Source organism: Lingula anatina, chromosome 9 (assembly GCF_051362555.1).
Source record: "Lingula anatina isolate TDL-2025a chromosome 9, LinAna3.0, whole genome shotgun sequence".
NCBI lineage: Eukaryota > Metazoa > Brachiopoda > Lingulata > Lingulida > Lingulidae > Lingula > Lingula anatina.
Genome location: NC_141775.1, coordinates 8,792,883 through 8,819,656, shown reverse-complemented (window position 1 = coordinate 8,819,656; position 26,774 = coordinate 8,792,883). Strand labels below are relative to the sequence as shown.

At 36.2% G+C, this 26,774-nt stretch overlaps 3 protein-coding genes across 6 annotated transcripts in view; 1 reads left to right on the top strand and 2 right to left on the bottom strand.

Moving 5' to 3' along the window:
- Positions 1 to 108: 108 nt before the first annotated feature.
- On the bottom strand, positions 109 to 3,318 carry LOC106176840 (uncharacterized). Its single transcript, XM_013559426.2, has 3 exons — positions 3,126 to 3,318; positions 2,543 to 2,683; positions 109 to 2,120 (listed from the first exon to the last, which is right to left on the bottom strand). Exons 2-3 carry the CDS (start codon positions 2,661 to 2,663, stop codon positions 772 to 774), a joined length of 1,470 nt encoding a protein of 489 aa, XP_013414880.2. The 5' UTR covers positions 2,664 to 2,683; positions 3,126 to 3,318; the 3' UTR covers positions 109 to 771.
- Positions 3,319 to 5,970: 2,652 nt separating this feature from the next.
- Positions 5,971 to 9,653, bottom strand: LOC106173868 (ankyrin repeat domain-containing protein 49). 3 transcript variants are annotated; one of them, XM_013555208.3, is made up of 7 exons: positions 9,469 to 9,653; positions 9,101 to 9,229; positions 8,692 to 8,883; positions 7,727 to 7,822; positions 7,182 to 7,278; positions 6,783 to 6,943; positions 5,971 to 6,493 (listed from the first exon to the last, which is right to left on the bottom strand). In XM_013555208.3, the coding sequence occupies exons 2-7, from the start codon at positions 9,191 to 9,193 to the stop codon at positions 6,158 to 6,160; spliced, it is 975 nt and encodes a 324-aa protein (XP_013410662.2). In that variant the 5' UTR covers positions 9,194 to 9,229; positions 9,469 to 9,653; the 3' UTR covers positions 5,971 to 6,157. The 3 variants fall into 3 exon arrangements, with proteins under 3 accessions (XP_013410662.2, XP_013410732.2, XP_013410809.2); XM_013555278.3 differs by having other exon boundaries at positions 9,530 to 9,636; XM_013555355.3 differs by having other exon boundaries at positions 9,426 to 9,595.
- Positions 9,654 to 11,640: 1,987 nt separating this feature from the next.
- The window catches only part of LOC106175130 (guanine nucleotide-binding protein subunit beta), a 28,430-nt gene continuing 13,296 nt past the window's right edge, over positions 11,641 to 26,774 (top strand). The window contains exons 1-5 of one of the 2 annotated variants that reach the window (XM_013557014.2): positions 11,641 to 11,818; positions 15,913 to 16,013; positions 19,663 to 19,808; positions 20,833 to 20,847; positions 22,100 to 22,163. In XM_013557014.2, the coding sequence (XP_013412468.1) occupies positions 15,957 to 16,013; positions 19,663 to 19,808; positions 20,833 to 20,847; positions 22,100 to 22,163 (282 nt within the window). In that variant the 5' untranslated portion in view covers positions 11,641 to 11,818; positions 15,913 to 15,956. The remainder of the gene's footprint in view (positions 11,819 to 15,912; positions 16,014 to 19,662; positions 19,809 to 20,832; positions 20,848 to 22,099; positions 22,164 to 26,774) is intronic. The other variant, XM_013557096.3, reaches the window with a different exon arrangement.

Below are 26,774 nucleotides of genomic sequence, written 5' to 3'. Positions count from 1 at the left end.
TATTGAATATATAGACCTTTTTCATGAATACGCCAAATATTGTATCTAGATTTCTCAAATCCAAACGATACTAAGCTATAAGAGATTTGAATGAGAAACGATAACAAGTTGTTTGATAAAACAAACAAAAGAAAATTCCATTTATTTCGTACACATGGATAATAAAATGTCAGTGTTTAGTGAAATGGAGAATATCTACAAAGAGATGTGTAAAAACAGAACGTAGAAAAAGACCGCGAAATTCTCTCAATCGTGCATAATCCTCTTGGCGAGTCCTGAATACCACTTAAGATATATTTCTATCGAATAAAACTATGAGACATTTTGCAAGTTACAGTTTCAATCGCAACAAATTTCTAACATATTTGAATATTTAAATGACTGTAAATAAGTTAAACGTATTATATTCATAAAAAAAGATTAGTAATGTTTCTGGTAGTCATATTTCTCAAAATCGACGGGTATACGGGTATGTTTAGACACTTCAAAGTTTTGAAAAAAGCTGTAAAAATACTCTGATTATGGATGTAAGCAAATAAAGAGCCTTAAAGGGGGTTTCACAAAGTACGCTCATAACAATCAAACCCTCAATGAAGAGTTTTACCAACAATTTTCAATATTTTATGCAATGTTACAGCATGGATGCATAAAGAACTAATTATGCAGTAAATGAACTGATTGAAAAAGCATATATTCTCAACGTGCAGTTTCTACGATGTTCTTCCAAATACAAAGGAGAACACTGTCAACACTCGGGTTGGGAACTTTAGTTTAAGGGTTACAACAAACGTCCATCTTCACAAGAGTTCCGGTAGAAAATCCTGGCACAGAATTACTCGGAACGCACGCGTTCAAAGTAACACTGGCAACAGTAGCAGACGCTCCATGGTTATCTCTACACACTTTCTTGCAGTGAAAACCACATTCATTTTGTGCATCTGCGGCCACCGAGTTACAGAATGCCGTGCTGTGGGTTTGTTGTGGATAATGAAGGTAAGGCGTCTGTTCTTGGACTTGTCCAGCTGGGCAAGTTGGTGGCAAACAGCAAACATCCATCTTCACAAGAGTTCCGGTAGGAAATCCTGGAACAGAATTACTCGGAACGCACGCGTTCAAAGTAACACTGGCCACAGCAGCAGACGCTCCATGGTTATCTCTACACACTTTCTTGCAGTGAAAACCACATTCGTTTTGAGCATCTGCGGCCACCGAGTTACAGAATGCCGTGCTGTGGGTTTGTTGTGGGTAATGAAGGTAAGGCGTCTGTTCTGGCACCTGTCCGCTTGGGCAAGATGGCGGTGGTGGTGGAGAACAGCAAACATCCATCTTCACAAGAGTTCCGGAAGAAAATCCTGGCACAGAGTTTCCTGGGACGCAAGCATTCAAAGTTACACTGGCCACAGTAGCAGACGCTCCGTGGTTATCTCTACACACTTTCTTGCAGTGAAAACCACATTCATTTTGTGCATCTGCGGCCACCGAGTTACAGAATGCCGTGGTGTGGGTTTGTTGTGGGTAATGAAGGTAAGAAGTCTGTTCTGGCACCTGTCCGCTTGGGCAAGATGGCGGCGGTGGAGAACAGCAAACATCCATCTTCACAAGAGTTCCGGAAGAAAATCCTGGCACAGAACTACTCGGAACGCACGCGTTCAGGGTAACACTGGCAACAGTAGCAGACGCTCCATGGTTATCTCTACATACTTTCTTGCAGTGAAAACCACATTCGTTTTGGGCATCAGCGGCCACCGAGTTACAGAATGCTATGCTGTGGGTTTGTTGTGGGTAATGAAGGTAGGACGTCTGTTCTGGCACCTGTCCGCTTGGGCAAGATGGCGGCGGTGGAGGAGAACAGCAAACATCCATCTTCACAAGAGTTCCGGAAGAAAATCCTGGCACAGAACTACTCGGAACGCACGCGTTCAGGGTAACACTGGCCACAGTAGCAGACGCTCCATGGTTATCTCTACACACTTTCTTGCAGTGATAACCGCATTCGTTTTGAGCATTTGCGGCCACCGAGTTACAGAATACGGTGCTGTAGGTTTGCTGTGGGTAATGAAGATAGGACGTCTGTTCTTGGACTTGTCCAGCTGGGCATGATGGCGACGGTAGCGGTATCGCTGAAGTTAGAAAAAGGAACCATGATCGAGTTACGTAATTATGGAAAGAGTTTATGCAGATGAAGCGACCTTGAGGTTGTGTCACACACACTGCATACTGTTTTATAAAACAGTTCTATAATTCTCCTTTAAATAAGCATGTTGCAGGTGGTATATTGGTTACTGTTGTTACATGAAGTGCACAAGAATATATACATGTAAATTATGAATACTTGCTCAAAAGTCGCACTAGTATGCTTAAGTCTTTAAGAAAGTTTCTCTTGGTATTACCTTGTACAGTTATGGATATATTATATTATATTATTTGTGATAACAGAAATATTCATGTCCGGGACTGTCTTATATACTGTCGGCACTGTATGCATGGCAAATGCCCGTTTTTTAGTCTGAGATGAAAAACTACAAAAATGACAAAAACTTACCAATGGATTCTTTTACAGGTAGACGTAAAGATGCTAGTCTGTCAAGACGGAATGCTGTCGAAGAACTGATGATCGCCGCACAAAACAACAAAGGAATGGTTGAGAAAATTGAGGTCGCCATTTCAAGTGATCGAGCGGCCGCTGTAAAGAACAGTAAAAACCTCAACGCACGTCACAATAGTGTCATGAATAATCATACGCATCTACATTAGATCTATAAGCTTCCCTCAGATGTGCCGTATGTAAAATATATTCGCATCTAGACAAAATAACGTAATCATCGTTAATTACTTTGTCACTTTATGAAGTTGTGAAGTCAAAAACGTGATAATCAATTTAAAATGTGTAACGCTTTTCTTCAGCCCTTTTTTTGTATGAAAGGGGATGAACGAAAAATAGTTTTAAGCCGCAAAACGGGAAATGGACCTGTTAAACCGCAGTTGAATGCCTAAACAGTCAAAGATGCAAACACACTCCCAACACATTGTAAAATAAATAAATAAATAAATAAATAAATAAATAAATAACTTTCCCCCAACATTCACCTCGCTCTCGAGCTGCATGTTAATATACGGACACCTACCTTGCAAAAATAACAGAATGGTCCACCAATATTCGTCCCGCAAAAAGACAACCCTGACTGGCTGTTACTGAAAAAACAAAACTATCGCGAATATGAGATCTTCAAATTATGTCAACTTTTTCGGCGTCCTCGGCTGTGCACGCTTTAACACAGAAAAGTTTCACTGATGTCAACATTCCAAATCCTTTACTTATATACACCTAGCTCAGTACTCCACTTCCTTGTCTATGATTTATGTCAGCGTCACTGTTTTGTATTGGACGTCTTCTTCATCAACCCATTGGACGTCTTTATTAGACCGTAGCGGTCCGGTTCCGGTGATTTTATCATTCACGTTCCCTGGTGTCCTTGGCCAGATTTCCGTGTTTGTGATTTATATCTTAATGTACGGTTGGACGCTGGCCATAGGCGTTCACAGTGTTTGTTGTGCTTTATTACAACTTAAGGGCATGTAATTTTTTCACTTTTATTAATTGCCATACGGTTTCCTTCATTTGAACGAGGAAATGAGATACTAGCGTAAAGGAATCGAGCTCAGCACTATCGTTAATTGAGGGATAACATCGTCCCCGCCCCCGTGACAGCCAGCTTAATTGTAAACTAAAGCGTTTTCTTCCTGGAAATAACGTCTAAAATTATTTTGTCATCAACTGGCACTAGTTTTCGCAAAGAAAAAAGCGTCCCCCCCCCTCCCCCCAAAAAAATGCGACTTGTATTTTTTTTTCGATTTCCGGTGCATTTTGTATATAAGAAAATTTAATGAATACATTTACGAAAAGAAGCAAGAAAAAAAGAAAATATTGTTCGTCTCGACATAAAAATTAATTGATCAGAATTTTGGCCAGATTTTTACCCAAACAATTTGTTTATCCGTGATTAAACAAAATTTAAAATAGAATTATTAAACACACGGAAATGTCCAACTAAACATGTAGATTAAGAGGATGGAGCGTATAATAATAATAATAATAATAATAATAATAATAATAATAATAATAATAATAATAATAAAATGTATTGAGCTCAAAACGATAGTGTTTCATTTGCCATCTCTCTGCACGACAAAATACGTTTACATTTCAATTTCTCTAAAAAAAAAAAAAGCTTCAATAGAAACACATTTTTTACAATATTTGGCAATTAATTCCCTGTATCCACCTCCCTCATATATTAACACATAGAAAGGGTAGGCGTGTCAAGGTCCGTGAATTGCCGTAAAGACTGACCTCGTCAATACAGGTAGAATGAGGAAATGTTACACCTCGCTGCACAATTATACACTGACATAATAAACTTCACGAGAAGGAAAAAAGACTGCGACTCTATCCCGGACTTTTACTGATAAAAATACAGGACCAGGCATACATACGTCTATTTTGACACAGTTTATTATCATTCCATCTAATCTGCCTCAAGGTGTGTCCGCAATCCTTCTTGTCACGTGACTGTGAGAGTGCGGTGGAAAAATACGTCACTTGTTTGTAAATGTAATCTTCGTCGAATGATCTAAATGGTTAAGTATTCCACTAATTCTTCATACTATGTGTAAAGTTTTTAGTCACCGCGTAATGGTACATATTGAAGGCAAAGGGTAAACTATTGGAGGGATTTTTATCGCGTTGTGACCCCCCCCCCCAACAAAATAATAATAAAAGAATAAAAGCCCCAACGTGTCACATTTTTTGTATACTAAAATAATTTTTCAAAAAATGGAAAGGAAAAAAAACAATAAATGTAAATGCGGATTCCAGATGAATTTTAATGAACTAAAAATCGCGTGTTGTTTGACAACCGCATCTTTAAAATAATTTTTAAAACTTGCATTTTTATCTCGGCGATTTACATGGTGATTATTTACTAGCTCAATGCACCGAGTATATTGGCATTGGGCCAGATCGTTATACAAAACGTTTATTTGTACATCGAATCCGGGACTAAAACACAACAACAAAAACTACGTCAATATATTTTAACAAAAAGGTAGTGACAAAATATGGATCATTTTCTCGAGGGTTATTGATATATATTAAATATAAAAGCATATATACAAGCCATGACGGAGGGTAGCCATCCAACTTTCCACTCAGTTCGGGGTAAAGAGTGTGAGTGTGGGTGAAAGTTGTAAAAACTGAAAATTCTGAAAACGTACATGTAGCTTGCAGTTCCTCACCGCACTTAGAAACGATCAAAATGAAGTCTGAAAATCCTGAAATCGGGCATAATTTTCACCCATGTGGCAGACCATATTCTGAAAACATGACGAGCCCGAAACCCAACCCTGATCCTGATCCGTGTTTATTTTCTTTTCATCTCGTGTTATTTTACCTGTACGTGCATCCACTCTTTAAATGCAGACAAGGACTTATATTAATACTGTAGTTAGAAATGTTTTGTAAAAAGTGATCTCCTTGTCGGACTTGAGGAAACGTTCGAGTCGCTGCGCCATTTTGGTACAAATCGGCATAATGGATTTCAGAGAAAACGGAGCGTCTACATGTTCGTAATCATAATAACCGCATAGCAGATCAACCTTAAATAAAGTATGCACCAAGATAAAAGAAAGACGGCATTTAATTAAGGTTAAGCAACTCTTCATTTTTGCAAAAAAATTAAATTTCCTAGGGTAAACGTCAATTTTCCCACATTTACCAATGGTAAGTTAATCCGTTCCAACATTCAAAGTTGGTCCAATTTTTCTACAAAGTTTTTTGTTATGAATCTAAGAGAATATTACAAAAGGTAGCCATATTTGGAGGCCACGTGGTCCGATGACAAGCACAGATTCCAGATTAATTGCAATAACCGCCGTTTTGTGGTAACATAAAATGTATCATACTTCTATGAGTTGTTTACAAAGTATTTATTGTGAAATATGGATCTCATGCGAAGTTTTGTTAAAATATGCACCAACAAAAAAAAAGAAAGGTGGCATAAACGATTTATCTAAAAGAAAAAACAACAGCGACAAGTAGTCATATACTACACATATTCTCCAGGCTATCTTCTCATTTCACCCAGGTTCCAATTCAAATTCAAAAACTGTTTATACTCGGGTGAACAATATCAAATAGATAGTAAAATCCAGTGTATCTCTGACACAATGTGTATGCTGTCTCTCCAATATTGTTCATCAAATGTGGGTCGACGTAACGATTCATGAGCAAAAACTCTGTGGTCTCTTTCCCTTCCCTGTTTGACGCTGCCAACATCAGAGGTGTCTGACCGCCATTTGTTTGAGCATTGATATTGCCGCCATTTTGGAGTAGGAGAGAGACAACCTCAACCTGGTTCCATCTCGCTGCGCTGTGTATTGGTTGCCAGCCATCTTTGGTTTGGGCATTGACGTCTGCTCCCTGGGACAGCAATATCTGAAATGTTTTTTTTTTTTAATTCTCTCTTAGAATAGCCCCAATGTACAAAACAGAGAATACCAGAGAATTTGATTTTCACCTGAACGTATGTGCAGAAAAGAGTGGGATGGTGAATAAAGGAACAAAAAATGGAGTACTCTAAAAATGTTTATGTATACTGCAATAATATTAGATAAGTAGTTCACATAAAAGAAACAATGAAAATAGCTATTTTTGACAAATTTAGGCCTTTATAATATAAAGATACCCCTTTAGTGCCATTAACGTATAATTTTAGGTATCTAACCTTGACAATGTCCATCTCTCCATTGTAGGCTGCTCTGTGCAAAGGTGTATAGCCATCCTTATCTACAGCTTGAATCAAGGATGCATCTTTCTGTAAGAGTTCAGTCACAATGTCCACTTCGCCATTCTCTGCAGCCCACAGAATTCTCTGAACTGGATTGTCTTTCAAATAAATAAATAAATAAATAAATAAATAATTTAGTAAGTAGAGCATTTAATATGCTTGATGACAAGTAATCAAATTTCTTCAAGCAGAAACCAAGCTGATTTGACTTTCCAAATGACAATAAATAAAAATCAAATGAACTAAATAAAAATAAAATTAAATAAACTAAATGCATGAAAACATCTGCAGGACAGAATATTATAGGGTAAACATTTGGCAATTCTTGTATCTCACTTTTTATTTCCTCATCTGTGGCAAAATCAATGTCTTCTTCATCTTGCTCCCAGTGACTCTGAAACTTGCTGGGGTCCCCTTTCTTGGCACGTAGTATCTAGAGTTAGAAAATATCACCAATTCTTAGTAGGTATTAAAAGAAAGAATCAGATTTGCAACCTAACTATATATAAAGAGATTACTCACAGATTTCAATTATTTCATTTTTAGAGTCATTTCACAGAAAAGTCTGTAAGGGAACATTTAAGTCAAATCAGTGGTAAATATCTTGTATCATGTTGCATAATTTTGACTCGCCCCAGTATTTTTGCGGTTTAATGCTACACAGTAATGAAGAAGATAAATGTAACAATTATGAAAATATTACACAAAATTTTTGCACCACTGACATGACCTTTGGTCCAATATATTCATTTTTTCAGTAGAATGAGCTTTTTCACATTAATTGATTTCAGTTACTTGCAAATACTGATATTATGTGAAATGTGCCAATTTGTCTTCTGAGGTATTGCAATCTTCAACTTGTACTTTTTTATCTTCCTTACCTGTTCTAATACATCTACTCCCACTAAAGGCTGCACTGCAGCATCTTCATCAAATAGATCTGTGCTTTCTCCATCCATTGCTAATTCCTCTGATGACTGTAAAATAAGGTTTTCTTTTTAAAAACATAGACTATCTAAAAACTGATACTATGAATGTCTTACGTGCAGTTAAGAAATTACCAGTACTCATTGCGCTTTTTTCGCATGCACTAGTAACTGTAACTATGATTAATTCAAAGGTACTGTTTGCATCACCCATCAAAAAGAATTTCCTTCAGGAAAAAAATTCTCATTCTAAAGATCATTGCTCGACCCACCCCTACCCTTAGATTCGTTGTTTTATTCCATTTAAATTTAATGATCGATTACTTGTAAATGACTGGCCAGTCATTCAGTGCACTGAGTCTTCTTGTACATTTCAGAGAGAACTGCTGATGTCAGTTACTTTTATTTTAGGGTTTTATAGTTTTAAAGGGTCTGAATTGGGAAAGAGTAGTAGCTTTGCAGGATATGTGAAGACATAGACCCCATTCCCACAGATTTTAGATCGCTCTATCCCTGTGGGGAGTCTCACTAGATTACTGTCAGCTTAGCTGGCTTAAGCGTCTGTCCCGCCTACTTAAAGCTGTAAGGGGGTAATTAACTATGGTGTGCGCACGGCTGACTGCAATTTAGCGAGAACCCCCAGGGAGTTAGGCGGATCTAAATCTAAATCTCTAGATCAATCTAAATCTCTGGGAATGCACCCATAAGAATAAATGACTTTCATGGGTGATTTTCATACATGTGGAGTATACATGTACCTTTAACAACAGTAAGTTTCTGAATTTTGTGTATGAATCTCAGTACTGTTTACAGTGCAAGAAGATGAATGTGGAGCATGTTTGTTAAGGAGACTTTATAATGACAAAATATTTATTGCTGACACAAATTTACTTAGTAACAACCTAAAAAAGAGTGATTACCTCCACAGTGTCACCTTGAGCTGAGGCTGTGGTTGCAGAAGCGTCACTTTCAGCTACAACCGATGTGGCAAACCCCTGAATTTTATCTCCCATCATTTTCAGAAGCTTTTGAATTTTGACATTTTCCTGATATTTTGGTATGGCTGATGGATCTCTGGCTATTTCCTTGAAGGCTTGAGAGACCTCTCCCTCCTGCAAATATATACAAAATTAATATAAAAGGGCATTTTTAGATTAGGTCTTTTGTCAAATAAAGCAAAATGAAAATCCCAATATCCCAATAAAAAAATATTTCAAATATTAGTACTACCATTACATGAATAAGAGATGCAAATTAAGGGGGGGGGGGGGGGGGGGCAATTAAGCTGTCATGTTGATAATACTGATCAAAACTATTTAGCACATTTACCTTAAACATTTCACGCAAGTCTGCATCATTTTTCAGAAGGTTCAGTACCGATTCTAATTCATTGGCATATTTCAAGGGATCGCTTCCTGCCATGGTTTACATGGTGTTTGGAAATTCTTGCTGCAATCACTGAATCAAAGCAACAGAGGCATTATACTAAGCTGTAAATTCTACCTTACATATGACAATTTACAGCAGTAAAAGTGAGAGAAGTACTACTACTTAATGTATTTTGTAGTCTGCTAATGACAATGCTAAATGGCAATGCTAATGACAAGGTCCATGGTGTTTTCCATGTATCCTAGTGAAAAAGCGATGCACGCACATTGCATTTATTATGAAATCCGAATTAATTGTGAGTCCCTCACCCTACTTCAGGTAGTGGAAAATGTCCAATGTGAAATGGTAAAAAAGCTGCTGTTTGCTAACCTTTTTCTTCTACCTCTAGTAGCAACTAGGTTTACTACAGCTGTACTAATAGTATTTTTTCAGATTTACTTCCGCCGGAAGCTTAAGTTGTCACACCTAACACATTCGCGAGAAGCGGGTCCTCTGACATTTGTATATAGACAATATATATAATCAGTTCCAAGGAAATTAAGAAAAACATATATATAGCCTCTTCGTATCCGGTACAAACTCTATTTAAGCTATTTGTGTATTTCATATTTTAATTTCATAACCACGCACATGCATGTTACACAACCATAGCGGATGGATATTATTCTGAAAATTTTCTTTATTAATAAATTCTCTTTATCGTTACTCCTACCGGTAGGTGTATGCCCCGGCAGTCTATGTAAATATAGATTCTAAATTGTGTAAAACAGAAGAAGTTTCTTACGTTATTTGCATCACATCTATCGTTATATAATAAATGGTATTAAAATATACATGTACGCACGTGTCATTTGCACACGTAGGCTACGCCTATATTATATAGTAATAATATAGGCCTACGGTACAGTATAGCCTATTGCCATTCGTAAGGCCTATGATGCTGACGTACCTCAGGCTACTTCTAAGTTCATAAATATTATATACACACCCTTGAGAGCTCTACCATGGCAACATTCAGGCCTACAGTTGGGTTTCATTTTGACATTTTGACAAAAAAAAAAAAAAAAAAAAAAAGGTGTCACTTTTATTTTGGATTTCAGATCAAAATTAACATGGTCATGAACGAATTCATTGTAGGGCGTAGCTAACCAATGATAATGTGTTCAGTAAGGCCTACACATAATGGACAATAGATCTATCATTCCACAGTCATTTATCTCCCCCCAAAGTATTGGTTCAGTAGAGATGACACTTCTTTAATAGTCCAGTGTGTGTATTAGTAGGCCCTACATGAGGGTTCACTTGTTTTTTTATCGCTACCCGTAAAAGCTGAGATGCGTAAACCGTTCGTATTATATTATTAAGCGCGAAACGTGAAGAACACCATTCTCAAGCGGCTTCATTTACTCTTCGTCATTCGTGTAACGTTGTCACTATGCTCAGTGATGCGTGATTTTCAACTCGTATGTTGAATAAGATATATGAATGATGTTTTATTTACTGTGATTTGTGGATTGATTATTTTATCTCCCGTCAAGTGTTATGACTACCCCCTTCCCCAAATGGGACCCTCGTCAGGGGCGGATTCAGGATTATTTGAAGGGGGCGGGGGAAGGAGGCCCAGTTTGATAGGAATGACAGGAATAGGCTGGAAAGCTACCCGACCCTCAACCCCCTCTTGAGGGCCTCAGAAATTTTTGGTATTCTGGAGGGCGAACAGTGCCATTTGGTACAGTTGAGAACTATGATTTAGCTAGTCCAAATTTCAATTTCAAGAGGGGACTGTTGGTGGGATTTTTTTTTTTCAGAAATCGAAGGGTTGTGTGTGTGTGTGTGTGTGTGTGGGGGGGGGGGGGGGGGGGGGGGGGGGGAGGCAGGATCCCCTGACTACTCCCTAAATCCGCCACTGCTCAAACATAAAATCTAGGGGAAAATAAATGTTACGAAACCTTAAGTACATCTTATAAAACATTTTTATTTTTACATCGGGATTTCCTTTTACTGGTCTGGCATGTGTAATAAAATTGCGCTAATTGGTAGGCCTACTAGTTAACAAAGAAAAATTATAAAATTATTTTCCTTGCAACCCTTGCAGAACGAATTACACAATGTTTGCAGCCCTTACATAACGGAAACGTTAATTTCATTCGCCTTGTCATTTAAGATACAACAAATGATTTATACCAAGAACAAACATTAAAATATGTAGTTCTTTACTCATTCCACTTTAAATTACATGTACATAGAAAATTATAGGATATAGCCTACTGTATATTTTTATAACAGCATGAGATAGGCTACTGTATTCTGAAAGGACTTGTCTGTTATCAGTTACATAGAAGTGTACCCGTATAAGGATAAAATAATTCATCTGATCAGAGGACCAGAAAGCAGGCCTGAATGACTATAAATTATTTCTCAACATTTCCCCCCGAATTCAAGCGTCACGTTAGGCCTGATTGTGTTAGTTGTTCCAAGGATTGACGTCATCAGGGACAATCGCGCCTGCGCAATGAGGACTTACGGGGATTCCTGAGTTTATTGCAAGGGCGCCGCACCCTTAGAAAAGAAGTCCTATGTTTATTCATTCAAAAGGAGTACAATTACATTGTGTATGGTGATCTAGCCTTTTTCTACAGTTGCATAAAAAGACTTTAGGTAAGTATGCACCGTTCAATTTATTTGGCACTCCTTGATTTCGTTCCGATCGCTCGAAATTGATGCTTATCCTGCCTAACGTTTGCAGCCGGTCCGTCAAAAATATGCAAATTGGGGGAAAATGGCAGCCTCTGTGTACTTATTCTGTGTTTAGAAAGAAAGATTTCCATTATAATGTCGGACATTGAAGTCGAGATCTATGCCGCAATCTCCCCCAGTCTTGATATAGTTAATGCTACCTTGATACGGAAAACGAGATTTGTAGAAGTCCCCTGAAAATTGCTGTCGTCGGTTGCAAATGGCGGATTGTTGCAGGATCTGGCTTGTTTGCTTTTCTTTGTGGTTTGGATACATCTTCAGTGTAAATGAAATTCGTAATTTTTTATAGTCAGCAGACACCTTCTTAGCTCCTGAAATCCCCTCTCTGTTGTAATTATTTGCTGTACCGAAACTCATTGAAATTATGACATTGCTTTTGATTCAGTGCCAGTACATCAAGTAGCAACACTCATACATTTCAATTTCCAGTTGTGCTTTTACTGAAGTTAGGGACCACTTTTGCATTTTGTGGTGTTAAGCTGTCCTTTGCTCATTTTGTAAAATGATTAATTTTTACTTGCAACACACGTCAGTGCTATTATCCATACAGAACTAAAGAGGACATGGTCTAAACTAGGCATGTTTTATTTGTTCTAGGTTCCTTGTTGCCATCCTTTTGCTGACATTGCCAAGGACTTGTGTATTCTGTTAAGTGTAACCTTACACTTGGATCATTATTTATTTTCATGCATTTTGATATTTCATTTCATTTACAGTGAAGATCACATTGAATAATGGTATATTGATACTGACCAAATTGACAGACTATGTACACTGGACACCCCTTCCACATACACACACACACACACCCCACACACATGCAAACAAAGTTTATTTGATATAATTGGACTCCCATGGAAATTGTGTATATATATTTAATCTTTTCCCTTTGAATGTCCTCTAATTGCAATCTCCCAGAAAGGCCTTAAAAGGTGTTAAACCTGCAAAAGCAATAAGTTAACATGATAGTAATATAGCTAGACCTCTCACAGTAGACTGTATGCCAAAGTTTTTACTTTTTGTGAAAAGGGCCTTCGTGCATTTTATATTAGCTTGATACTTTTGGGCTGATTTTTTTTTTTTTTTTTTTTTTTTTTTTTTTTTTTTTTTAAGTAGTTGCCCATAGTAAAAACATTTGATCTGTTCTGATCAAATTTTGTGTCATTTCTATAACAATCGAGAGCTAATTGAAACCAATTGTTTTATTGTTCAGAAAATGAAACTATCATTTTCTTTAGTGTTGTTCAGTCTTCAGAGGATGCTTCTGTTTCTCGGATATTGTCAAGGAATGAGTTTCCTGGTTGGATTTATCTCCATCCCCATCCCAATAATAAAAAATTGGTCTGTACTGTATATTGCTCTAGGACATTGTCATCTGCCAATACTTATAAACTTCCATTCGAACTTAGGTCACCTTTTAAGTTATGTCATGAAAATTCATCATGCCCATACATATCATATATCTCTGATTCTCATCAATGGAATGTAAAGTTACAGCTAGTTGAATTTTGAACAGGTATTATTTTATACTTTATCTGACTTAGTTTCAGTACACATCGAGAAAGTCCTACCACTTATGCATTATATATAAGAACTGTATCAATTATCTTGACCGAGTCAATAGTCATATATTTTACATGGTAAATAACATACCTGGGGATTTTATTACAAGTTCTGTATTCTACAAGAGTGCTATAGATATCATGTAGTTCTCTACTGACAATACCGTTTGCCTCCTCTTTTTGTACAAGTTCAATATTATGTTTAGTAAAAAATACCACTATTTACCATAAAAAATTCACAATCCCAGGCACAGTTAAAGCTCTGAAATTTGATTAATCTTGCAATTTGACTGGAGTGTTTGCATTAACAAGGGGAAGAAATTGGATATAAACATTTACACTTCCTTGCCATGAAATTATGCACGTGTGGTGACTGTGGTGTAGCAAGTTACTATAGCATATTGCTTGAAAAAAAAAAGTGATACCTTCTCTTAGGATTAACCCAATTTCTCACCTAGGAGCATTCTTTTATATTCTCACCTCTGAATTTTGTTAAAGCAGAATATAAGTTATATTTTTGGATCAGTTCTATACTCTGGGTTCCAAATCTCATTAAAAAAACATATAGTTTACTTGTTGGCAGGTGTTCTTCCCTTGTAGATGGCTAATTGGCACTGGTATTGGATAAAGCACGCTCATCTCTTGTTCACATCCATTCAAGTGATCTTATTTACACAACAAAAATTCAAATCTCAGTTATTCTTTATATTTTATAAAGTAATTTCAGTTATGCCACCCTATAATAAAAATACCCTTAAATTTTTTACTTGATTTCAGTAGTGATTAAATTGTGATTTGTCTAATCTTCATTTCTCACTTACAGTATGGTTAAGACCATTTAGTGATCTGTAAATGGTTCAGATGAAAAAATCATCCTCTTTTGCCATTGCTGATAACAATTAAGATTGTTTTATGTCTGTTTTTGCCACATCTTTTTTTAAAGTAAACTAAATTTTTGGATAAATAAGTTAATATATTGTTAAGACCCCAGTTGATGATTTGGAGAAAAAGTTAAAGGGATAGAAACTCTTTGTTTTGGACAAAAAATTAATTTAATTGGAGTAAACAACAATTTTCCCATACTTACCAATGGTTAATGAATCCATTTTTACATTCAAAGTTAGTCCCTGTTTTTTTTTCTAAAAAGTTTGGTTTTTTGTTAAAATCTCTTAAGAGATTATAGTGGAGTATAGCTATCAGTGGAGGTCACGTGGTCTGAAGACAAGCTCAGATATCAGAATAATAGCTATAACTGCTGTTTTTATGGTAAAACAGAATATATTATATTTCTATGAGTTGTTCACAATGTTTTTTATTATGAAATATAGATCTCATACAAAGAGTTACTATCCCTTTAATACATTGTTCAGACTGCAGTTTTACCTGTCATGACATGTGTATAAATTGCCGTTTTCACTTTTTATCTTGCTGGCATTGAGGCTGAAACTCCCAAATATCTATATGATTACTAAATGACCAGTTTGGCAAGGCTTATCATGCAGGTTACTTGAAAATTGGTGTGTGCTGTTCTTTTGTATCTGTTTGTTTTGCAGAGCAAAACAGTGTAGGTGAAGCATCTTATATTTCCTATTTGGAATAGTAGTTGCAGGATGAAAGCAAAATTGGTTACTTTCACTAAATGTGATAAACATAGAATACGTAAACGATGGTGATTCTTATATGTTAGATGCTGGGGTAGTGCTAACACTTGCCAATATGGCCAAATCGCTAAAACTGAAATGCAGTTGGCTTGCGTTTTTTTTTTTTTTTTTTTTTTCATATATTCACCTTATACAGTGCAAGTGTAGTGCAAATTGTCCTGTGGTCCTGCCCCACCCCATTTCATTTAATTTTTTCATCAAAATGCATGAAAAAGTCATTAATTACTGGGATAGCATCATGGGGTACCCAACTCATCATAGTCCCACGGTGTAACCATGCAAGTTTGTTTGATATACCCAGATCTATATAATACTTTATCTGACTTAGTTCTTGGGCAGACAATCAATATATGTTTAAAGTCTAGATTGATATGTCTGGCAGTGAGCTTACTTAACAGATATCTGTATATTTATAAACACAGCAATCACCACTATGTATTTCCTTAGCTAATGTTAACAGATGGAATCTAGGCCCAATACTATAGTTGATATGTATTTCAAAAATTTTTAATAGTTTTTATGGTAGATGAACTTGGGTTGGCAGAAAAATTCAGCTGAATGCCAGTAAGAATTCAGCCATTTTTTCTCCAGTTCCACATATGTTCACTACACACAACGTTTTCTGTGTTTTATTTTTTATTTCTTTATTTGCTAGCCTCATGTACAATAGGTGAAGAAAATGTTTCTTTGCATGTTTTGAAAACTACACATACCCAATGAATGTGGTATACCTTTTGTACCTTGTGTTCAAATCTTTATTTGTATTTTTCAGGTCCATATATATAAATATATAAACATATAACATAGAAGTACACAATGAGTGAGCTGGAACAGCTTCGTCAGGAAGCAGAGCAGCTAAAAAACCAAATTAGGGTGAGTTAAAAAGTTGTCATTGAATTAAGTGGAATCATTATGCTTTAACAATTAGTGGTGACTGTTAATTATTTTGTTTTTCTGTTTCTAAACCTCTCATCTTTAATTTTTTCTGTGTAAAATCGATATCATAACATTTATTGATGTCTTTGGACGTGGGATGCTCTGGGCTTATATCCAACAGGCCTAAAAAAGATGTTTGCGAGCTGGAGCCTCGGGTTTGTGAGCTTGAAACCCCAAATTAACAACTAGAGCCACAATTTGTAAAATTTTATGTAAAATTAAATGTAAAATTAGCTGGCGCAAGCGCCATTCTACAAAACGTGAACCATATAGCTGCTTACCTTCCCGTTCCGATATCCTGGAGGTTGTTGAGAGCACATTGATGTCATATTAATATGCGGAATGGTAGTAGATTATAGGAATACATTGGTTTAATTTGTTTTGAGACTTAGACCCCATTCCCATAGATTTTAGATCGATCTATCCCTGTGGGGAGTCTCACTAGATTACTGTCAGTTTAGCCGGCTTAAGCGTCTGTCCCGCCTACTAAAAGCTGTAAGGGGGTAATTAACTACCGTGAGCGCTCGACTGACTGCAATTTAGCGTGAACCCCCAGGGAGTTAGGTTGATCCGGATGGATCAATCTAAATCTCTGGGAATGCACTCTTATGGTGTGGACGTCAAGAATCCTTTCTCTTTCATCAAAGAAGTAGAAAGAAGAGAAAATGTCTTGTATTTGTACAGCCAAGAGACCCTGATGAAAGCTGGCCAAATTATCCATACTTTTTGAGGTGCTTGTGGCTGCTTATTTTATATTAAAAGAAAAAAATTTCTTTTGGTCAATCAAGTTTGCTGATAATAGAGAAGAATATGAAGACATTTTTGGGAGGAAAATTGATTGAAGTAATGGATACATAAATTTTTTTCTTGGTCAAATACTAGTAGTATATGAAGTTGCGTGCTGCAAAAACATTTTACTTTTTTTTTCGAATCAGATAAAATTGCACTAAAATTGGATATCCTGCAACATAGGATATTACTTATCATTGTCATAGAAATTTTAGTAACAAGTTAATAAATAAAACGAGCAAAGGTGCTGTGCTGCGTGTTGTCATGAGACTAGAAAACAGACAAGAATCTGCACAAGATGAAGCTGACCTTTAATCAATTAAGATGAAATTATATTTTCTAGACGTTTTTTTCAAGTAGCTGAAAAACTGTTCCAAACATGGTGAATACATACAGTTGTGCAAATATCTAATTGTACAGAAGCAGAAAATTATAAAATGGATGTGTTATAAAATCAATGTTTTTTCTTGGATGCACTCACTGTTTTGCAATTATTTCTGACACATTCCTGTCCATTTCTGAAAAGTTTGAAGGAATTTTGGTTATTTCTGATGATTCCCACTATAGACATCTGCAGTATTGAAACCTGGCTTTTGCAAAAATAAGGTATTTCATAATTCCTTAGTTGAGGCTTGTCACTTGCAGTGTTTCCCCTGGCTTTCAAGCTCTGCGAGGTGGTAGGCAGTCCGCGATCCCAGCAATACTAGGGGGGTCCGGGGGCATGCCCCCCCGGAAAATTTTTTAAATCGAGGTGCAATTTGGTGCATTTTAGGGTATTTAGAACTGATTTTTTTTACATTTTATGTGGCACTGAATTGTCTTGTTTTAGATGTTTTGAGGAGTAAATTCAGTAATGACATAACAAAGGTTTGGACAAAATTTATTTTCCAGTCTGTGCATTCACTCAGTTTAGTCCTTTTCAGTTTATAGAACATACTCTTTCAAAAAAAAAAAAAAAAAGTTAATACTTTCAAAAAAAAAAAAAAAAAGTTAACTACTTTAATACTTACAAGAAACGGGAAAAAGGGCTTACTACATTGAATTATTTTTAAATTGACCAAAAAGTTGATAAAATATGTTGTTTTTACCGTTTTCACATTCTTGTGAAAGTAACTGGTCAATTGACTTTGCGTGTGGGAGCGCTTCATCCTAATATAAAACTGCCGCAAAAGTTCTCTCTCTTGTCGTTCAGCGCAAAGCGACTCCCGCTACTAGTTATACGTAGTTTGAGATGTAATTTATAATCAACAACTTCAAACACCGTTAAATGAATGCTTCGGAATTAAAGAGATGAAAATCACACTTATCATCAATTTTAGTTCTTCGTTTATTAATTTATATGGTTCTATTCAGTCATGGAAATTCATATTCAATGCATAGGTTTCCACGCGAAATACTGACGTGACCCAGTTTTACAACGCTACTGCTTTCACAAAACTCACCCGTAAATCAATAGAAAATCTTCTCCAAGTTTATAAAATCAACGAAGTCCACTTTATTTACTCCTTTTTATCAGTGAATATTCGTAAACTATAAAAACAAACAACAGGCGGTCTGAATTTCGGAACATGAAGTGATAGAGAAAGTGTATTCTTGACACGTGATTAAATGGTGTCAAGAACAGTTGCCTCGTTTCGCTCTGTTTCTTATACTTCAAATAAGGCACAGAACTGCGAAAACGAGGCACTCACAGGGAGATAGTAACTGCTGATTATTTTAGGCATACGCGCATGCGTCTTTACGTTACTACTAAATCAAGTGCTCAGAAGCATGGGATTACGTATGTAAACAGAAAATGCCATATTTGCTTAGAAATAAATATAATTTTCAGTTAGCATGAGTGAAAATATACTTTGTTGTTTCATATAGTCTAGCGAGGCGGTGCTTTTGACAAATTTCAGTGAGGCGCTTGCAAATATCATCGAGGCGGGCGCCTCGCTCATTTAAGTGCAGGGGAAACACTGCACTTGCATACAAAATGCTTCACCTTATTGGTTAAAACAAAACTAGTCACCAAAACTGACTTTTATACAGAAGTTCATGGCTTTGCTGGGCTCATTGATGAATTATTATAATTATCGAGGGCAATCCTAATCAACAGAAGCACTTCTACCGACACACTGTCAATGCATGATTTATCAACATTACGTCCACGCTGACTCACAGATGACGTACATAAGGCCCTTAATGCATTAGAGCAAGAAATCAATGGTTCTCCATGTGAGAATATTGATAGAAATTATAGCTGTGTAACCATACAAGGACAATATATATATATAGACTAAGAAAGCAGTGCTTAAGTTAAGGGTTTATATGAAAGCTGCATATATCAGAGAAAAACATGATTTTTACTGGAGGGTATTGTAGAACCTGGCAGATCGGATATATTGTGAAAATAAGGTGCTATTTCTTTTTTTTTTTTTTTAATGCAGAAAGTCTTGCAACTGTGTTTTTCATAATAGGAAAATGGTTTTGAATAGTAATAAGATAAGTTTTTGCTTAATACTTGTAAAAAAGATAATGTATTTGTTTGCAAGAAAAATATGTCCAAATTGAGCAAGGCGATATTTTGCAGAGCAAAGTTAATTGTTAAAAATACAACAATATTCAGCATCAGCATAGAAAATTGACAAAGAGAAACAATTTAAACTTTTCCTTCCACCGGCATTTTTCATCAGCTTATTAATTTTTATTCTAAAACCAACTGCTCAAAAAGCAAAAAGTACACATTTTATTTATTCTTCATATGAAACTAAAGGATTATATTTTAACTTTGATTTCACACGATTACTTTCAGGATGCTAGAAAAAATGCTTGCGACACATCTCTTGCACAAGCAGCTGCCAATGTGGAACCCGTCGGCAGGATACAAATGCGTACGCGGCGCACCCTGCGTGGACATCTTGCAAAAATTTATGCCATGCATTGGGCGACAGATTCAAGGTGAGGTATATTTGTATGTGTGGATATATGTGTGCGTGTGTGTGTGTATTGGAAAGGGGGGGGGTCTGTGTGCATATTTGTTGGCCTAATTGTAAGTTTGATGGCCAAAGTTTGGGAAAACCTCAGATATATTGAGGAGACATAGATTCACTAAAGTGGAACTTCTCAGGAGAGAAAGTATGGTAAATATGCCCAGAAGAAGTATGTTGGCGTTTGTATGGATTGAAAGTCAGATATGAAATTATCTATTTTAGATATGTTTAAATGTTTTTTTTTTCAGAATGACCCTTTTAAAAATATTTTATCTTTGATACCAGCATGAACTCATGAATCATTTCTCCAATCAGTTAAATAAAGACACTTGAATGGATACTTTAAGTTTCCGAATCGGCTTTGGTTGTAAAACTTGTGTATTTTTTTTTTTATGATCTCAATTTCCATATTGGAAGAGACATCAAAGACTGCTTTGTTGATGCATTGTGTCAGTTAAACTCTGCTATAAATGTACAGCTTTTCCTTCACATTCATCCATGCACTGGTATTTTATTGGGCTCACTAGAGTATTTTTTTTTTTTTTTTGAAGGCAAATAAACAATCTAGATATGCTTTTGAGCTGTCAGTCAAAAATTTTTCCCCACTGGATATTGTCAGAAAAAAAATTAAGAGTTAATATGAGCTTGTGGTTAGTGTGGTAATTTTCATTCCTTCTCTCATATTTATAAAATTTATGCCACATATAACTGATTGTGGATGCAAGAAAAATATTTTTTTTAGTAAGGAACTAAAAATTTCTTAAATCTATCAAATTTGGTCGTGAAATATCTTCTTTCTCCTAGTCTTGTTCCAAAAATCTGTTATATCCAAGAAATTTTAAGTGAGCCCAAGTACTGTATGTGATACTCAGGTTATGCAAATGACTGCCGACTTTGTTGAGTTGATATATATGAAATTTTACTGCAATATGAATATATATGTATATACACTGACTCCACACTCGTATGCTCTCTTCCATCTCTATACACAGTGGAGCTACCAACAGGCAAGTTATATGTTCTTTGGTTTTTTATACAATTATTTTTATCCTCTTCTAGAGCCTTGTCAAGTCATGGCTAAGGAATGGCAGGCTATCTGTTGGGGAGTTGGTGGTTTGAATGGAATGAGAACCAGTTTTGATCGCTTGTTGGTTGAAGGCAAATGAAACCCTAGCTCTTTTTTGTGTGTACTGTTCATATTAGTTATGTATTTGGTAACAAATTAGAAAGAACCATTTAGTTCATAGTTGCAAATGTTTAAGCATATACTTTAAAAAAATTCAATCCATTAATGCTTAAAATGCACAATGAAACATTTGCTAGTGAAACAATAAGATAGATAATAGAAATGGTTCTAGTTTATGGAACACCTGGTTTTGATGTACTCCCTCTTTTGAAAACAATTTGGTCAAAATTCCATGTTGTCAATTTTTATGTGTACTGGTACAGAATAATTATGAACGCCACACACGCCCAATGTTTACCTGTCACATCTCGGTTTGAATTTCACTCATGTATAAAACTGGTTCCATACCTTTCTGCCAGCTACTCATTTCAGCCTGTGAGGTTCCTCGGCTCTGAGAATGCAAAACTTGCACTTGCAAGACTACTGTTTGTACAAGTTTCGATAAAAATGGCAATTAATCTCCCAAAATGATTTGAAACATTTGATGATGGACTGAGGTGCAGAAAAAACTCAATTATGGAAATATCTGGTGACTGGATCATTTAGTTTAAAGAGCAAAGTCATCATCAAAAGAAATATGGATTTGGTATTTTCATGTATTTAAAAAAAGTTCAGTAGACCATTTTGTTTTTGACTGCCATTTTGAATACATGGGGCCATGTACAATACAGTAGCTTCAATTTTTTTTTTGTTTGTTTGTTTAAATACTGCTGTATTATCTCTAGTTTAGCAGCAGCAGACTTGTTGTGTGTTTGAAACAAAATTCACCCAATTTGTGAAATAAAAATGCATGTTGTTGACTAGATCCAGTTTTGCAATTTCACAAAAGAAAAAATTGTGGATATATCTAGTGATTTTAATAAAAAAAAGTAAATCTAGTGAAAAAAAAGTTTCCTCTCTTTGAATAGATGCAAATAGCTAAAGTAGGATGATACAGTAGATTTTTTAGTGCCTCATCCTGGGTGCTATTATGCACCTTAATTATAGCATCCAGAATGAGGCCTGTGTTTGGAAAGCCCCCTGCATGGAATATAGATTCTAGTAGACTAAATGTTTGTTTGTCTTTATTACAGAAATCTAGTATCAGCTTCTCAAGATGGTAAATTAATTGTATGGGATGGTTATACAACAAATAAGGTAGGCATATATAAACTGCATACTTGTAAATGAAAGCTTACAAGATAAACTTGCAGTAATATCACAATGAACAAAATGTGGTTATATTTGTTTGCACACAGTAAATAACATCAATACACCTGAACCAACATCATAAACATATCGTGTGGAAAAAAATAAATGACAAGAAAAAAGAAAGAAAATGGCATGGACAACTGTGTACAACAAAGCTTATTTTTCTGGACCTAGAAAGCTAGGAACCACAAGCAGGAAAATATAGACAAATTGAACTACATTTTGGGAACGGATATATCCTTTGTGCTTATTTGCTCTCAGCTAACTTAAATTCAGTCGAGACTAATGTCAGATGGTTCTTTGGGACTTGATCTTGACCTAATTATGTTATTGGTGACCTTGACCTTTGCAGATGTCCACTCTAGTTTGTTAGCCTGATTAGTTTGTATGTCTGCCTTCGGTCGTTCTTAAATTGTCCACCAATGAAGTTGGTGTTTGATCATACCACTCTGGGATCACTTGAGCACAGCATTTTTGGCCAGATATTATTAAAAGTTTTCAGACCTATTGAAGGAAACTTTCAAGAATAATGTCCACATTGTCTATATTGCATTTGATGTTTAGCATAAAGGAATTGCATAAATTTTGCTGTGCTGCTTAATTTTTTTTTTTTTTTCTTGAGTTTATAACTTTGAAACCTTTCCTGAATCTCTAACAATTGTTTTTTTAGTTTAACTACTTAAAGAACTCGTAGTGTATGTTTTTGCTTTATTAACAGCATGTTCAGAGGGATTTTGGCTGTGCATTATGCTTGTTATAGTTATTGTCTTTGTGTGCTGTCACATTTTTTTCGTCTTATGTCACTGTTATGGTTTATTGCTGTTGTTAGTTAAATGTTAAAATGTTAAGACCTGGTTCAGCCACTCTGATGTTACTGGATCTTGAGTTGAAATTCCAAGTAGATTCTTGCTTATATATAATTTTTTTTTATCAGCAGAAGTAACAAAAAATTAGAATGTTTTAATTTTTCTCACCCAAATTGGAAAAGACATGGCTGAACTATTCTGCTGAGTACTAGAGTTGGGTTTCACTTATGAAACCTGGTCTGGACTTTTAGACTAATATTTAAGTCAACTTTAACACAGGACTTAGATCTTAGCTCAAGATAAATCGGTTATAATCCAGTTAAAGGTGTAGAGTCTTACTAATTACATCGCTTATGTGACTTTTTTTAGACCGTCCCAGTTTATAATTTGGATGCTGTTTCAATGGCTTTTAGTGGTTAGTTGGTTAATTGTAATTCGGTTGTTTCCTCAGATGGGTTGTACTGGGTTCCTTTGACTTGACTTGAAACACAAAAAGTGTAGTGCTAAAATCTCATCAAAATAGCTTGTTGGCAGTAAACAACAAAACATCTCCATTATATGTATGATTGTACTTTCCTAAGCAACCTCTCGTTTATTGACATGTCGCTTTCACCCTTATAAATTTGCCATACCTCATAGCTTTGTTGTATTATGAGAGAACTGAGAAATAATATCCCTGGCTAAAAGGAAATTACTATAGTGTGGTGTATTTGAGTGCCTTGTCATCAGTTTCGCTGATGTTTGCTTTCCACCTCTTAATTTGCCGTTCCCAGGGTGGCTTTCTCCCAGTCCATGTTGCTGTTTACATGGCCCTTCTTACTTCACAACATAGGCTCTATTTACATACACTGTTCCAGTGTGCTGCCCTAACCACTGCTTGGCCCCATGCCTGGCCTGTCGCATCTGAGCACAGCCAGTAAATCTTTGTTAATGTGTTCAATAACTGACGACTGTATCTTGCATGGGTCAGTATATTACTATTCCCATGCAGCCTGAAATGCCAGTAGGGTAAAACATTTAAAAACAGACTGCTGTTCCAGCAACTTGCTAGAAATACTGTGTGAGGAAGACATCAGTTTTGGTGTTATTATTATTTTTAATCACAATTGTCTTTTTGTGATAACTTTGTGAAAATGTTTATACTTTCCAACTCTCATAGGTAAAAATCACTTTCCAGAGCCCAAAACTGAAGTTAATGAAAACTACTGGTCTTTCACAGTCATTTTCTTCACCTTGTGATTAAGTGGTAAACATGGGTAGTGGGGGTTGACAGACGGTGTTTACGCCATTGGTGGAAGTGTAGATCTACGCCCATTCTAATGCTTGTTACAGCATAGACGTCATTGATGTTTAGCACACTTTGTAGTGAGCAGAGATCTACACTTGCGTTGGTGGTGTTAAACTGGATAATAACCTTCCACTTCCCTGTGTAGAACCCTAAAGTGAGCAAAATGTGCAGAAAATTACTGCAAATGACTAAAAATTAAGCTTGGTTGATGTCAGAACGGCCCATTTGAAATGTTTAGTCGACTTACTTGAATCGATGCTGAGAATGACAGTTCAAAAAATAAGGCACCAGGGCATTGATATCAGACACATAGATGTCCCTTTCTTTCCTAGCTGTTGCCTTTATTACTTGATATCTCATGTTTTTACTGCCTCTAATTTCCACCACTTTTCAATGATAAATGTAACTTGATAACAAAAACCCGTAAGTCCAGGGTTTCATCTATTATTCCAGGTAAAACCTGTTTACAAACACAGACCAAATACAAATTAATAATCACACAAAAGCATATGTTGCGTGGTAGGACATAAAAGTAAGCAGGGAGATTGAGTCTAATCTTAATGCATGAGATGGAGTACAATAACAACATTGACGACTTCAGTGTCCTACACGTTGTGCTCGTGTTTACACTAGGTTGTTTTGGATTGGAATCGAGTCTAAATGCTGCAAAGCCCATCTCAACATCCCTACTGCTTTAAATGCAGATGACTGCTATGGGTGAAATTTCACTCAGTAGATTACATAGGATGTTGCCATCCTGGCAAGTTTCTTTGTTGCTGTGACTGACTTGTATTCAGACCAATTCAGAAGGACTGCCTTGGTCTCTGTGTGACTGCTGTCTGCAGCACTATGGCGTGTGCAATACAAAAACAGATCAATAAAGCTCCTGGAAAGTGTTTCTCAATTTCTAGGAAAATTTCTCAGATTATCACAAGGCTTTGTAGATTGTTGCCACTATGCTGAATCTGGCTGAATGTATCAATATGCATTTGGGTGTAAAGTGGGTGGTGTATGGAAGGGGGTGGGTGGGTGGGTCCTGAAGGAAGTGTGTGATTTGTAAAGTGGTGTCTAATTGAAGTACATTCCCCCCCCCCTCCCCCTTTAAATGATATTGTTTCCATTGATTATTGGTTGAAATGACAGGTGGTGATGTTTTTTTTTCCAGTGCACGTGAAGGTGGATTCACGTGTGAAATATGAACAAAAATGAGTTAAAAAAGAAAGGGTGTGTGTGGTTGCAACTTCAGAAAGCTATTATTCTGATATCTGAGCTTGTTTTCAGATCACGAAGGGATGCTGAAGAGTCAGAAAGGGTGTGTGTGGTTGCAGTTTCTAACCTTGAGGTGTCAATGAGTAAGAAATTTGGAAAACGGATGTTTAGGGCGTTGTATTCATATCCTCCATTCCCCCACATAGAGCTAATGGCCTCTGCTGTTTGCATTTTCTGGAATAGTTTCCAGAGAAGTCCACTGTCATATCTGTGAAGAAGAATAAGCTGGATGATGTGCAAATTGTTATTACCGCTTGACCCCTGTGACTTGGAAGCCCTGGCTGAAGTCTGAGAAAAGAGACACTGATGTCTCGGATAAAGTTTAATCCTTGTAAATCACATCTGGTGTCACCGAGGCAGGAAGTGTGGCTCTCGTAATATATCCCCTAGCTTGTGGTGTTAATTTTTGTACCACAAAATGGCTCTTGTCCACACACACTATGATCGGTATGTATATTGACTGAGATGGGTTAGGTCCTTCACCTAAGATTTTAGTTTTAAAAAAAAAAGGGAAAAAAGTTAACTGATTTTTTAAGCTAGTGCAAATTGTTAAGTAAAGATAGATTAAGTGTCTTCAGGTGTTTATAATCTGACTGATTTCAAATCTAAAATAATCCTTTGTGAAGACGACTTGGGAATACCCCCCCCCCCCCCCCCCACACACACACACACACACACACACACACACACGTGGGAAGTGTCATATTCAACAATAGAGAGCATCAGCTAACTCCCACCATAATAATTAATAGCAATTTACTGTTGTTGGATAAGATCAGTGATGCTTATCATGGTGGCCCTAATTTTTGACAACATGCAACAGTATCACCCATAAACTTGAGCCAAGTATCAGCTTGTCAATATTATATTGGTATTACTGTGAAACTGAAGCCATCTCAATTGACTTTTTGACAACTTGTATTGTTTCATGCATACACTACAGCCATCTATCGGCGAGGATTTTCAACCTGGTTGTATAAAAATAACCTCTTTACTACAGCTACCTTTCCGATAACATTTTTTGCTGACAACTTAATGATATCACCCTTATACTACCAACTGTTAATTATGGTTTGAGACAATTACATCTGGAAATAACTTCTAAGTTTCTGCCATCGAGATAATTTTTGACAATATACATTAATAATGTAGTGCATTAACAGTAATCTTTTGGTAAAGATTTTTGACTTTTTA